This window comes from Rhagoletis pomonella, unplaced genomic scaffold (genome assembly GCF_013731165.1).
Source record: "Rhagoletis pomonella isolate Grant_MI unplaced genomic scaffold, Rhpom_1.0 Rhpom_scaffold_00008, whole genome shotgun sequence".
NCBI classification, from domain to species: domain Eukaryota; kingdom Metazoa; phylum Arthropoda; class Insecta; order Diptera; family Tephritidae; genus Rhagoletis; species Rhagoletis pomonella.
The window spans coordinates 3,435,364-3,450,963 of record NW_023458562.1 but is presented as its reverse complement, the minus strand read 5'-3'; the positions used below and the strand labels follow the sequence as shown (position 1 = coordinate 3,450,963).

At 35.1% G+C, this 15,600-nt stretch overlaps 1 protein-coding gene across 2 annotated transcripts in view; it reads right to left on the bottom strand.

The window, feature by feature from the left end:
- Nucleotides 1-15,600, bottom strand: part of LOC118744116 (glycerol-3-phosphate dehydrogenase, mitochondrial) — a 296,154-nt gene that overhangs the window by 78,807 nt on the left and 201,747 nt on the right. For both annotated transcript variants that reach the window (XM_036476846.1, XM_036476848.1), the window contains 2 exons: nt 13,019-13,711; nt 12,536-12,948 (listed from right to left, as the gene is read on the bottom strand). In XM_036476846.1, coding sequence (XP_036332739.1) covers nt 12,536-12,948; nt 13,019-13,711 — 1,106 coding nt within the window. The remainder of the gene's footprint in view (nt 1-12,535; nt 12,949-13,018; nt 13,712-15,600) is intronic.

Here is a 15,600-nt window from a genome sequence, read left to right as displayed (position 1 = left end):
AAATGAAATGAAATAAAAATGAAATGAAATAAAAATGAAATGAAATAAACCTTTTTCAGTTAAAAAAAAATGTATATCTTTTATTTAAATAGGATACGATCGGCTACCTTGTACTTGTATGAGCGGTTTTCTACCCGCTTATTACTACTGATCGTTATAACAATCCGCATTTTCCGAGCTTTCCGGAAAACCCAGACTTTTTTTACTATTTTTCCTGGTTTACTACGTGCATTATGATAATAATATCAAAAAATTACGTTGATACGAGACAAAAAATAGTTTCAGTAGCGATCGCGGTAATGAAGTTAACACAATTCCGATAGATAAACTAAAATCAGCAATCATTGAAACAGAACTAAGATCTGAAGCAAACACTAATATAATGAATAACACAACATCAAAAAGGAAACGAGTTACTTTTAATTTATATAACAAACAATAATTCTCTAGAAGGGGGAGTATTTTAGGGTTTGTATTTGTGTTATTATCTTTTATTATACTGTGTTCATTTCAACTTTGTAATTTTGGAAATTTTAGATTTAAGTGATTTTTGTGGTTCGTCAATCAAACGCAAAATTTGTATTATTCAAACATTTTTCTTCAATCGTGAACAATTTAATTTTATTCAATATTAAATCGGTTTACTTTTTTAATCCTTTATATTAGGGCTGTGCGATTATTCGATTACTCGAGCAAGTTGGTTAATCAATTATTCGGTTAATCAATTACTCGAGTAATCAAGATTTTGATTACTCAAAACGATGATTAATCGAGTTACTTGAAATATGATTACTCAAAAATAATAATTTTGCTCGTTAAAAGAGTTTGCTTTGGAAAATGCTTATCTTCTTTTTTACATTACGTATATGAAACAAATTCTTTGTTTTAATTTTTTAAAACAGAAACGTTGTTTTCAAAGTGTCAAGCAACTTTAACAACTTTATACATATCTAAAGAGTTGAAATGTTGATTAATCATTTTACTTGAAATGTTGATTAATAATAAAGCAACGTACTCAAATATTTTTGTATTTGGTTAATCAAAAATCTTGATTACTCGAGTAACTGAACTTTTGAGTAATCATAATTTCCAATTAATCGAATAATTGAGTTATTTACTTTATGATTAATTAAAATTTTGAGTAACCAATTAATCGCACAGCCCTACTTTATATTTTCACCACTACAGCCAATTTTTTAATTTTCACATCCCCGCAAACATATTCTGAGCGTTCAGAATATATGAGTCCGAAAGGTGTCCTAGGTAGGTAAGAAATATGAGTTTCAAAAACAAAAAATTTTTTACTCTTATATGAATCTTTTAGGATTCATATATGAGCCAAGTTATGAGTCAGCACCTTGTGCCAATATAAAAACAATAAAGATTTGAAATTTATATCTAAACTTGTTTATACAGAAATTGAAAATAATTAGAAAACAAAAAATGAACAAAATTTAGCTTCAGCTGCTGCTATTGCATGCATGTTGGAATGTGTATATGCATGTAAGTATGTATGTATGTTATTTGCAAGGACTTGCAAAATATAGTGAGTTGAATAAGACTCAAAGAGCAACCTAAAATAAGAGTCCGAATGTAGCAATTTATGAGGCCGATAAGGGTCTCAAAAAGAGTCATATATGAGGCCAAAACTTGTTTTAAAAGAGTCCAAAATTAGCCGTATATGAGGCCAATAAGAGTCCAATATGACTCATATTGAGGCTCATTTGATGTATGAATTTAAGCTCATATAAGTCAACATTCGTAGGAAGGGAAACACACTCATATCGGACTCTTAAATGAGCTCATTATGAGCGTAATAGCTCCGAAATAGGACCCCTTAAAGACTCATTTATGACTCCAAATGTTTGCTGGGATGACTCGTGGATTTTCCGGTTATGTATATTGTTTTTTAACTTTGGACATGCAAAAAAAAGTTAGCTTTAAATAAATACTCTAAAAGCTAGCGGTAAACAATATTTCACTGTCGGTGATTTTTTACTGTGAATGAAAAATCACTTATAGAAACAGAAAAAACTTTAAAATAGCGAAAAAATTTCGCTAGAAACAAAATCCACAATAAAATACCATGTCAAACCTTTTTTCTGACAAGATTCCCTTGCTGTTATACAGCAACATTGCCATAGTGGGAAATTAAATTAACCGAATTGTACACTGACGCACGGTTGCCATAGTACATTTTTTCTAGTTTGGTACACTGGTACATAACTTTTGGATTTGGTACATCTTCAAAATGGTACAAAAATAGATAATTATTACTTACACACATAACTACGTTTTGTATTGATTTTATACTATTACTTTAACTTTATTAACTTAAATAATATTACGAAATAACGAATTGCTAAGTGGTTTGATCATTAGGGGCTATTTCTGTTACGTATGATGCAATGATAAAGTGAAAAAGAAAACCCTTTATTCAGAGAATGCGATGTTGTCCCCTGGAAAGCAGTCGTTCAAATAAATTTAAATGTGCGGACTTCAGGTGTAAAGAAAATATTTAGTGCTTAAGAGTTTTAACGTCAGTTATTAGTCCCTTAAAAGCGTGAACTACTTGTAGTAAAAAATACATGTTTGTTAATTAATAGCCCACTAAGTTTATTCATATTAATAAAAGAGGATTTTAGTTTTGGATCGCAGCTATCAATATTCCATACCTTTCCATGAAAACGGTTATCTCTTCGATCTTGCTCTGAAGTCCGTTGCAGTTGTGTGCTTTTTGTAGCGCATAGAAAAAACAGTTCTTACTGGGACATTCGAGTATCGAACGCTCCCACGCAATATATACAGACTAAGTCGCTAAACAAATGAACATGCATATGTATGTATATATACGTATGAGATCACTAGTTCGTATAACTTACTCTGCCCGCTCAAAAAGGCATCTACGCTCAAATTTATTTTTGCAGCGAGAGGTCTTAGTCACCTATGTCGAAAGAATTTCTGGTTTTCTTTTGTCCCTTGTTTGTTTATCACATCGCTTAAAAATGCGCACCAACAACTTGCTTAGAACGCCGCTAGTCGCTGATGAAACGAAGTTTAAGGTCAGCGCGCTCAGTAAAACTTACTTGGAGTCCAGTTTTTGCAATGAAAATCATTGTCTTGTCAGCTTCAAAAAAAGAATCCTAAGAAAAAGTGATTTACCAGTCAAAATTAAAAATATCCTACTGTATGACCAGAGGATTACAATAGTGCTGTACAGATTTTTTTTGTTCCTTGCCAAAGGTATCGTGACACACGATTTTCACGGAAATACAGGTATGGAAAAGAAAATATAATTATAAACTAAAATAGGTACCATTTGGATTAAATTCCAAAAATAATTGCTTGCAGCAAATTTGTTCTATTCTATCCGAAAGCCGCCATGTGATTGCGGCTCTAGCAGCCATTATATAGCCGGCGAGCAGGCCCTAAAATTACCATGTAAATTTTTGTCAGACACAGCCGCCAATATAGGTAACTAGTGTAGTGGAAAATAGATTGAAAATCAATTTCTGATATACCGTGATCACACAATCTTCATGGTCGTGATAAAGATATATATATGTTTTTTATATAAACTCCATGTGAACATTTTCACAAAAAAAAAACATCTAAAGATAATAATAATTATAATGTTATATAAGAATTAATATAAGTTTGAAATCAGAATTAATTTTCAGATTTCAACTGAAGTTAACGGGTCGTCTTCCTAAAGAAAAAATAGTCGTAAGTTGGTAATATACGTGTAGGCGTTTTACCCTGTATATGGATAACTATACCTGCCTGCATGTTTATGTGAAGTATTGAACTTATTCCAACAAACTAAACGAAGTTAATGTCGTGGTTTTATATTCAAATGCGTAGATGCGTAGTGTTCGGTTGTAATGGCCATGTTGCCTAAGTAAATTCAAATGATGGCTAAGTAAATTGAAAAGAACGAAAACTTCAAAATCTACATACCTAGTTAAAAAAAAATACTTAATACACATTTAATTAAGCGAATGTTATTGACAAAAGTGCGAATATTACTTTTTGGATTCCATTTTTATTTGTCATTTCTTAGAGGTCGCGCTGGTCGGTTTTTTATAAAAACGCTTATGTTCTAAATTTTTTTATTTTCTTGGCATGTTAAAATGCAGCTAAAAGTCAAGTTTTTTAAATTCAAAATAGCGTATCCAATATGGCGATCAAAGTAAAAAAAAAAATACTAAAATTAAAACGTTGATACTGAACGTTTTAAACATTGTCAAGGGTTGAACCCCATTTCCAGTGGATTTCTGGGGTTACTGATTACGAATCTGATGACAGATTTTCAAAATTCAAAATTAATTTTACTAGTCTCTTTTCGAGGTAATTTTGGGAAATACCAAAGAAAATAGAAAAGTAGTAGTAGTAGAAGAAATTGATATTAACAAATTTCAATGAATATACTTAATACATGTGTACGTATCACGGTGGTTGCGAATATTCGCATTCACATTCGCAACCGCGGAACTTCCGCATTAATTTTAACATTCGCATTCGCAATAATCAATGCGGAGCTTTTGCGAATGTGAATGTTGTGCAAGTGAACCGATAAAACGTATATAAGTATATCAAACAAAATGACAAATTGTGGCAAATATTTTTGCCTGTGGTCGTGGGAGTATTTGGGTAACAAAACTGGTCAAATGTCTTATTTATCAACTTTGATAAAAATGTCTTTAAAATATTATTTCTTAAGCTATATAACCGAGCTATCAATGGGCAGCCATAAAAGTTCCCACTTCTACTTGACCTTTGACGTACGTCAAAGAGAACATAATCCTTTTAATAATATTTTTTTTCTGTGCTTTAAATACCTTCTTTGGCTTCTTTCTTTATTATGATTTTTTTGGACCAATCTTAAAAAAACCAATAGACACAAAAGAAGAAAGTGTGCACTGTAATTCTTAACCAAATTTTCGTGATTTGCTTTTGATGTTTCATATATTCGTATCAATAATTTCAAATGGGGCTTTTTAGGAATTTATTTTTAGCAAAAATATTAAAAACAGTAATTTTGTTTACTTGTCGGGCAATATTATTTTCCATCGCTAAAAACTTCTGTGGTAAAACTGTCCCTTTTCTATTTAAAGTCAAAGAGTAAGCTCCTTCAATAGGGATTTCCAGCACAAATGATCAACGTCTGGCTTTAAAGAGAATCGATGCTCAAATAATTAAAAAGCTGTAGGTGTGACCCATGATACAAATATTTAAAGGTAAAACCGGTAGCTCAATTCATCGGCCATCGTTTATATTTTGAAGATTGTCTACTTTATAAAATTGAAAAGTAAAACAAAAAACAAATAGATGAAAATATTCAAATTTTATTTGAGACTGAGAGTGAGAATGTATTTGTGAGATTGAAAATTTTAAAACACTTTTGTTATGTTAGCAAACTTCAAAAATGTTCAGGCTGCCTCTCAGCGGTTTACCTTAAAAATTTTTTATCATGGGTGTGACCTATAATTAGATAAGAATTACGTATGTAACTATCTGAGAATCAAATATTTATAAAAAACGGGGTGTTTTTTTTTTAATAACAGTATTCTGATCCGATTCGGCTGGCAGCCACGACTTTGAAAACAGAATTTTGTTCAAAATTTTCATTCCTGGAAAATAATAATTTATTTTCCATATCCACCTATTCAGCTCGCTATAAGCACAAATTTGCAAAGCAGTCACAGAAGAAAGTATTTATTAGAAATGAATTACAAAAACTAAAATCGAAAAATACTGAAGAAGTTACAGATTCCCCAAATTCTCAAACAGCCAAAGGAATGAGAGTCAAGAATTCTCTTTAAAAAGCTTTAGAAAAACCTAACACATCTGGTTTGGCTTGTAAGCGCTGTTTAAACAACGATCTCGCCGTTATGCTAGATTCTAATTGTTTCTTAAAAATACTTGACATTCGCATTCGCATCCGCGGATGTTAGCTGTTAGATTTTCGCATCCGTATTCGCATCCGCGGATGTCTAAAATTCCACATTCGCAATATCCCTAGTATGTATGTATGTACATGTGTATGAAAATTAAATAATCCAAAGTTTCAACAAAAAAAAGGAACATGAAAAAGTAAAAAGTTAAATAAATACTTTCGTCGATTGGCGAACAATGTGACGGTAAATTGGACACAAAATGCTTGTATTACCATTTAGATTAGTACGCCTACTGTGCTCTGCAGCGCAATCTGTGCAAAGTTTAAAATGATTGACCGAGCTTCTCCTCCGATTGGCGGAGTGTGCCTTGATGTCACACAAACCACTCGACCACGGCTGATTTATGTTATTCTGTCCTTTACTCATTTTTGTTGTTTGCGAAAATTTTCAGTCGCATTCTCAGTTAAAACAACCCGTGCGTCATCCATATCACCACAGTATTTCTGCGGCGTGGGTACACAAACAACCCCAACTCCTCATCGTACATTCATGTAGAGCATTTTAATAGTGTAAGTATATAAACAAATAAATTTTCCGCCGAAATGGCGAGGGGGGAAGCGAGCCTGTTGGCGCTCAACCGCGGCGGCCCGCGGTCATCACTGAAAAATCTAAGACGCTGAGAACAAATATGGGCATTACCATGGTGGCGCACGTGACAGTCGTACGATTTCAATGTGATACAAAAAAGGAATACCATTTGTTTTCTTTAACTTTTTTGGGCCATTGTATAGCACATAATTAGCTCTATATTTAACCGAAAAATTAAATCAATCGAACTGTTTGGTCCTGAAATATAAGCACTTAAAGAGAGTGTCGTTACGTGACAAAAAATGGAAGTTGATTTTTTCTTTTCTTACAAAATCGCAAAACTCTGCGAATTGTGGATGGCTATTTTCATGAAACTTATTTCAATATGATTTGGAGCAATTCTAGTTGTTTTTAGAGTTTTTTGAATTAATGCAAATTGTTTCAATTCTCTTTTACAACCCCAAGAGTGAAACGTAGCGTGACGTGGCGTCACGTGACATAAATTTCCATCGTTATATTTTTGTTAATATTGCTTTTAAATGAATTTTCAACGCAAATAAAACATGTATATTATGTAGAATATACTTTATATTTTGACTTCAGCGCCAATTCAGGGTCACTTTATTAGAAATCTATGATTTATTATGTTTCAACCACATACGCCAAATTCGAACCAAATCGGGAACCATAAATACGGTTTTTCGAAATATCTCGACCTTGGCACCACCTAGGAAGACCATTTTACGCAAACATGATTCTACTTACATAGCCAGTATATATTTTAAAAAGCAGACAAATCGGCCCGTAAATACGTTAGATATAAAACTTTTATTTTTTTTGTCGTGGTGGACCTTCCGAAGGCTAAAAAACAGTAACAATTTACCTTTAATTTCCAATAATTTGCTTATCAGTTATTGGCAAAAATACCGTTTATGCGTATACTTCAGAAGGGAATTTAACGTTAGTGAATTTTCTTTTTTTATTGTTATTATTATTTGGTATATAATCTTTATGTATTATATATGTTTTGAGCGAGATATTCAACGTGGTGGAAAGAATTACGATTCGGTACGTGAATAACGTTTTATTTGTATTTTCGAAAATTGTTCTTCTAAATAATGCCAGTGTCTCGTAGTCCAGATAATGCCTCAGGTGGCAATGAAAGACAAGTCTCAGAAAATGTGGTGGAACTGATTATAAGTGAGCCCATGAATGACTTTCCTATCCAAATCATGGCATCCGTCACCAATGAAATACGCAACTTGTTTCAAAATTTAAATGTTAATAGAAATACAGGTAAAATCCCGTCTCATATTAATGCACGACGCGAAGAGCTACCAGCATAGCCACGTGATGTACCTTTCGAGGAGCATAATTCGAATCGACAGTCGAATCCTCCACGAGGCGAATTTTTGGGAGTTGGCAGGATTTCCTTGGCTATTGAAAAACTTTTGAGTCTTATTAGAAATTGGCAACTTAAGTTCAGTGGCTCAAACGATGCCATATCAATAGACCAGTTTATCTATCGCATAAAAACTCTTACATCTCTTCACCTAAATGGCAATTTTGATACTCTGTGCCAACATGTTCACCCGTTATTCGAAGGAAAAGCCCTAAAATGGTTTTGGAGGTATCGTCAAAATAGTGACAACCTCGCGTGGTTTGATCGATGCGAAGCTATGCGTCGTCAGTTTAAAGATTTCTCCAATGACTCAGAAATTAGAGATGATATAAGGAAAAGAAAACAAAAAGCCGAACTAAGTATTTGACGCATTTTTGGCCATAATCATGAATATGTGTGACCGGGTTAGGTTTCCAATGAATAACTCCGAATTAGTCGATATATTAATGTGAAATATCAAACCCGACCTGCGTCACGAGTTGCTCCACTTAGATATACGCGCCATTGCTACTTTGAGAAGAGAGGCTCGAAAAATTCTTTCCGGATCTTCATAGTTCAGCACCGCGTCAGACTCCATTACGTTCGCTTTTTGAAGTAGCTCTCCACCCCGAAAATAAAGAAAGTGTTGGGGATGCCCCAAAGGATGATAACAGTGCAGATGTTGCTGCTATAGATACAAGTCACACAAAATGTTGGAATTATGAGGAAAACGGGCACCGGTACCACGATTGCTTGAAAACCAGGCGAATATTATGCTATGGTTGTGGCGCCCAACTTATAACAAATTCACCTGAAGTTACTAATAAAACCAGTTCCAAAATCTAACGTTGCTCTTACACAAACCAATTTAGCTAAGCCATTGTTCAGACCGTACCATATCCGACTGGTGGATTATGAACGTGCTCGAATATTTTCAGGTTCGACTCAAAACTTCCAAAACACGATCAAGTAGGCGTATGCGCTCGTATTGGCAGCATAAGAAAGAACTGCGTAAGCATATTATATCATCAATAGTACCCACCCAGCAAAAAATTGGTAATCGCTTTTAGTGGTAACGTGTTCTAGAAGGCATAGCGTTATAATGCCTTCGAATTTTTTCGCTTCTTTTAGGCATTGTCGGTAATGCAAAGTAGAATGTCCTACAATAATTTATTTATTTCGCTTCTTTGTTTCATTTTGGGGAATGCAAAGTAGAATGTCCTACAATAATTCTTTCTTAATTTGCTTCTTTGCTTCATTTCAGGAAATGCAAAGTAGAATGTCCTACAATATTTTACTTGTTTCGCTTCTTTGCTTCATTTCAGGGCATGCTAAGTAGAATGTCCTACAATATTTTTTTTTTTATTTCGCTTCTTTGCTTCATTTCGAGCAATGCAAAGCAGAATACTGCATCGTAGTTCGCTGAAAAATAGAATGAATATCTCGCATAAAAATCATGTTTTGCTTTGTTCAATTTGCAGCGAAGTTGAAGTCAGTCAATCAAGGCGAATCTATACAAGGTGGTGTTATCGGATCCGCTGATTTCACGGCGAATTTGTACCTTTTGTCAAAATCATGTGTTTGTTGTAATTTGGCTTTGTACTGATTGTCAAGGAGCGTATAATTTGTTGTTGTAGTTTTTGTTTTTGTTCTGTTAACACCACCTTGTATAAATTCGCCTTGCAGTCAATGAAGTGCAGTACAAGAGTGAGGAAGTACGATTTTAAGCTTAATTAAATATGCATGTGTGTACATACTAAACAGCTGCACAAGCACTACATAAATCGCTTGCAAGCCATCGGCTCTCATTTTAAGCACTGTACCTCTCCTTCACTCCCATAACAAAGCAACTGCTACACTCATGAAAGGTTTTGTCATACGAACGAATGCCGCACGATAGGAAAAAGAACAACAGAACAAAGCTGAAGTAGAACCAAACTGAAGCAGAAGAAAATTGAAGTAGAACAAATGCGATGCTAAACTTTTTCAAATGGAAGTGCGCGCATCACTCAGTGGAAGTAGCGGCGACAGCGAATTCTTGCTTTGCATAAGTGCATACCCAAATGTATATGTATATGGATGTATGTATGTACATACATACATATGGGACCGCGCACTTCCTATACTAAAGTGTTTTACAAAAACAAGAGTGCAGAAGTGTTATGGCGTGCTTACCTAAATGAAGTGTGATATGTTTCCTTTTTACCACGCTTTTTTTGTCTTGTTTTTGGCTAAGCATCTGCGATTTTGCCTGCTCCTACATACATATGTATATTATGTATCTATACAGTTTCAAAATATGCATTTTTATTAATTACGGTCTTGACGTTGACTGCGAACTGCGTGGCTTGAGCTAACAATTGGTAATGAGTTGCTATACATACATGCAAATGTTCTAGTGCACTCGGTTGTCTTGCTAAGATTTGCCGCTATTTTACTTCAACCCTTCTTTTTGGTTTTACAATTTGCTTCACCCCAAAACTCAAGCGCTATCGTCGCTGTAGCAAATTCTATTTCGAATGTTGAAGTGTTTGTATTGTTGCGCAGCTTGCTATAGAATATTTTGTGTTGCTGTTAACACTACCTGTAGTACACCGCTTGGAAGTACTGCATAGTAGTAAAGTGTGCCTTTTAGAAGGTTTTGCGCAGGTCTTTAGTACATACCGATTTTTAAGTAAAATCTAAATACCCAAATACATACATATGTTTGCATAAAAACTGATTTATCAAAATTTTAATTAATTTTAATCTTTTAAGACATTTTCTGATTTCAATTTAATATAAATAAGTATGTACTTATCTAGGCATTCTACATTAGTTTCTCTGTAAGGCATTCTTTATTCGCTTCTCTGGATTCTGTTTATCCATGCGTTCTCCCTTCGTTTGAAGGTAATGCTGCGGGTAAGGGCTTACCGCCAATGACATGCCCATGTTAAAATAATGCCTTCCTGAAGCGAAAGGGTAAGCGATTCCCATCGCCTAGCTCGTTTCCACTTTCGCTTCTGTGGTAATCGTGTTTTTTGCTGGGCAATGGTTCGGGTATTCGACCTTACTCTAGCTTATCTATATTTGGCGATAGTTATTTAGCATTGCTAGATAGCGGGGCTAACAAAAATTCGTGAAGACCCTGATAGGATATATCGAAAACTCTCTGGTATCGTTAGAACAGCTGCCGGGAAGAGACAGAATGAAGCTGGATCACTTACTATTTCTTTGCCCTTTAATAAAGAAGAAAATGATTTTTAATTTTTAATTGTGCCAACTGTGGAAGAAGAATCGGAGGTATTTCCGCTTTAGTGACTCAGAGAAGGAAGTTAGAAATCGCAATAGCTGAATTTCCATCATTTCAAAAGGAAGATCTGGGTACCACAAAGCTCCTTAAACATATAATAGACACAGGTATGTCAACTCCCGTTAAGCAAAGGTACTATCCCCTTTCCCCAGCAATGGAAAGTATCCTCTGCAAAGAAATAGATCGCATGTTGGAATTAGAGGTCATTGAGGCAGCTGAAGGTTCTCCATGGTCCTCCCCTGGTGTATTAATTGCCAAACCAGGAAAAGTTAGATTCCGTCTTGACTCCCGAAAATTGAATGAATTAACTGTTAAATATACATATCCAATACCTATTATTGACGGTCTGTTATCGCGACTACCTCCGGTATACATCATTTCAAAGATTAACCTTAAGGACGCCTTTTGGCAAATTTGGTTGTCATCTGAATCGAAGCCAAAAAACAGCATTCGCTGCCCCCAATCGGCCATTGTACCAATTTACACGTTTTTATGCAATACGCCGCAGACAATGAGCCGATTAATGAAATGAAATGAAATAAATACGCATGTTATTGTTTACTTGGACGATTTTCTCGTCGTTTGAAGGTTGACAGAAATGTTCATGTCTTTCAAATTAATTTTAAATAATAAAAATAAAAATAATGCTTTGCTGTTCGTTTTCGTATCAATAACACATTAAAAGTGCATATTTAAAACATCGTTTTTAAGGAAGATTTTGTGAATTTACGAGGGTTGCGGTTTTATCGGGAGTGTCGGGAAAGGATTTTGGTCCCGTCCCGCCCGCCATATTTTTACAGATCTTCCCGATACCGCCCACCCCGGCCAATTTTAAGTCAGTACCATGGGTCCCGCGGGTCCCGCTATCCAGCGCCCATCTCTACGTCCGTTACAAGTAAATACGAGTATGTGCTCGATACTTTTATTTTCATACCAACTATTTTTTTACTTGAATCGTTGTTTCGATACCTACTTGGTATCGAAAGAAAAGTACTTGTATAGAATCGATTTGAGCAAGTGCCATATATAGTCGGCCATATTTTTTCTATGGAAAATAATTGCTTCGATTTAGTCAGGTGTCCCAAACAGTATGTCCCAGATAACGCCTGAAAAATACTTTCGCTTTGTTGCATGTACGAGGATGAAAAATTATCGATATAAGTAGGTATCTACACATTCGGTTCACTCATATAGGTAGTATCGAAATAGCGATTTTAGTAAACTCATTTGAGTAGGTATCGATACTTTGATGGCATCGGAACGTCCACCTCTCACCCCTAGAGCATTAAAATTCCGACTTTAGTTTTTTTGGACCACCCAAATGTACATACACAGGTATACAGTCATAGGTATTAATTATTATTTTTTACTTGCCTCTTTCTCGTCTTTGGACCAATGCAGTTCTTCACCCATCAAATCCACAATGACAGGCAGAGCTTCTGAAGCGGCTTGCACATTTAAAAATGCCAAACGTAGTCGCCGAGCAATCATATCCACAGCCGTGCAGGCATACTCACGAACACCGTAGCGTATTTCAGCATCAATGTATGGAAATTCGGGATGGATACGGTTTCCGATGATCGGCCATCGCTTGCCTGTTAGTGATGCCATTTTGGAAACGGCAAATGCTCTGTCACCATAAGATTTTGCCAAATGTTGCGCAACCTCACATTCTAGACCAAAATCTTGTACTAATCGAATGTACATTGTTGGTGTCCACCCCTGACCGCCTTCAATTTTCAAATAAGATGTTACCGCTTCTGTTCGTTCTGGCTTTAGGTTGCAGGCTATTGAAAATAAATACATTATTATTTATGTAAAATAAGTAAATATGAAGGTATTTGCAGCCTTTTTAACCTTTGATTGCAGCGTCAATCGTGTGCTCTGCCATAGCTCTATACGTGGTCCACTTGCCTCCGGCAATTGTGACCAAATTCGACGGACTCACATGCACAATATGATTTCTAGCCAGTGATTGCGTATCTTCTTTATTTGGGTCCGATACAAGGGGTCTTATACCACTCCAAGCTGACAAAACGTCTCCGCGACGAACTTCAACATCCGTATTCAAGTAATTTTTGATCTCATTCAAAATAAACTGAATTTCGTCCTCAGTCGGGCTTGGATTGTGAGTAATGTCACACGGCAAATCAGTAGTACCAGCGATGGTTTGCCTCTGCCATGGTAAGAAGAAAATGACGCGGCCATCCGAAGTGGAAGGATCTAAAAGGCCCATTTGATCAGGACTGTAATAACCAGGAAGAACGATATGTACACCCGAACTCGGGCAGCAGATAGTCTTTACGTTGGGATTGTCCATTTTGCGTATAAAATCTGTAAATGGCCCAGTTGCGTTAATAATACACTTAGCTTTTACTGTAAATTCTCTTCCAGATATATGATCCTTGACTTTTGCTCCACACAAAACTTTTTTCCCATTTTCGTCCTTCTTTAACAATTCTTTAACTTCAACATGATTGCAAACAGTCGCCCCATGTCTAGCGGCAGTAAGAGCCACCGCTAAACACATTCTCGCATCGTCTTGCTGGCCTGGAACAAAAAAGTTTAAAATTTTAATTTCCGAATAAAATAGCACAATTTACGCTCAAACTAAGGGATTTATGTAAAAACCAGGGACATAATAGTTATAAGTTTTATCGAATAACGTTGCTCCATAACAGTTATAAGATGAGAAATATTTTTTATTTAGCCGAGTTAAGAGTTATAACCCAACGTTTACTTTTAACGTTGCCTGATAACTGTTAGCAGGAGAAATATGTTTTCCCTCACGTTTATTTATATGTTTTTTTTATATGTTTTCCCTCCACGTTTATTTTTTACGTTGCTTAATAACAGTTATTACCCAATGTTTATTTTTACGTTGTCTGATAACAGTTATTTCACTCCTCCTCTTTTATTTTCATCGTCTTTATCTTCTTCTCCATCTCCGTTTTCATCAATATTCATATCCCACAGCGTTTATCAGACAACGTAAAAAACAAACGTTCGATAATAACTGTTATCAAGCAACGTAAAAAATAAACGTTGGGCACTAGCTTTTATCAAACAAAGTAAAATATAAACCTTGGATCATATCTCTTATCGGCGAAATAAAAGATATTTTTCATCTAACAACTGTTATGAAACAACGTTTTCGTTAAATTTCAGAATTCGGGCAACATTCTCAAATCTTTAATTCCAGATAACAGTTATTTTTGGTCCTAGGTAAAAACAGTTAATAGTACAAAAACCTTGAAATACACCTATATTATTTTTTTTTTAAAGGCTATCATTCTTTAAGCAAGGCGATGATCGCCGAATGGAACGAGGAGTTCGGAAATTGTTCTTAAAATATCTTAAAATGTTTATATTTTAATATTTTTATTGAGCTTTGTACCATGATTTTGTTTTTATTAGGGAAAATTGAAAAAGCAACAAAGTCTAAGCGGTAGAAGTTGCAGCTATTTCGAGATCACCACATCTCATCACACTTCTTTTTTCTAGACTTCAGCAGGGATCGAACCCGCATCATCGATGTACAAAGTCAGAAGTGCTAACCACTGAGCTACATATGTACACCCCGCAAACTCTTGTTGCTAATTAATTTTCCTTATTCAACCAACTACTATCAAGTGCAGCTGATTTGCCGCTATTTAAACTCGACAGCGTGGTTGCTGTTGTAAATTCTATACATCAATTTTGCTTTTTTGCTATATTGTATGTATAGTTTCAGGCAGGCTCATCCTAAACTATGTATTTGTCAATTTTATTGTGCCTTATTAACATATTTACTTTAATATTTTTATTGAGCTTGTACTACGATTTTGTTTTTATAAGGGAAATTTGAAAAAGCAACAAAGTCTAAGCGGTAGAAGTTATATCAGCTATTTCGGAGATCACCACATCTCCTAATCAGACTTCTTTTTTTCTAGACTTCAGCAGGGATCGAACCCGCATCATCGATGTGCAAAGTTAGAAGCGCCAAACACTGAGCTATGCACACCCCGTAAGCTCTTGTTGCTTAATGTGGTGATCTCCAAAATAGCTGCTATAACTTCTACCGCTTAGACTTTGTTGCTTTTTTAATTTTCCCTAATAAAAACCAAATTGTGGTACAAAGCTCAATAAAAATCTTAAAATATGTTTGGCGGTAGGCAAGGCTTTTTAGAAATATGCTTGTCCATTTTTTATGAAATTCATCCCGCGGAAATTTCCAATCGATCCGCCAAGCTAGAGACTTGACACCTTCAGCATTATGCCTATTACGATGACAATGCAATTTAAAATATAAGCGAATTCCCTAGATGGTCCAGGGGTCTTAGTATAAAGGTGGGCCAAAATACTAAAAGATATGGTTAACAGAGCGTTATTTGCCAAAGAACATACAAAAATATTTATTTTGGAACGAATTTCCGTCATCCCTTGTCAAGCTTGGTTTA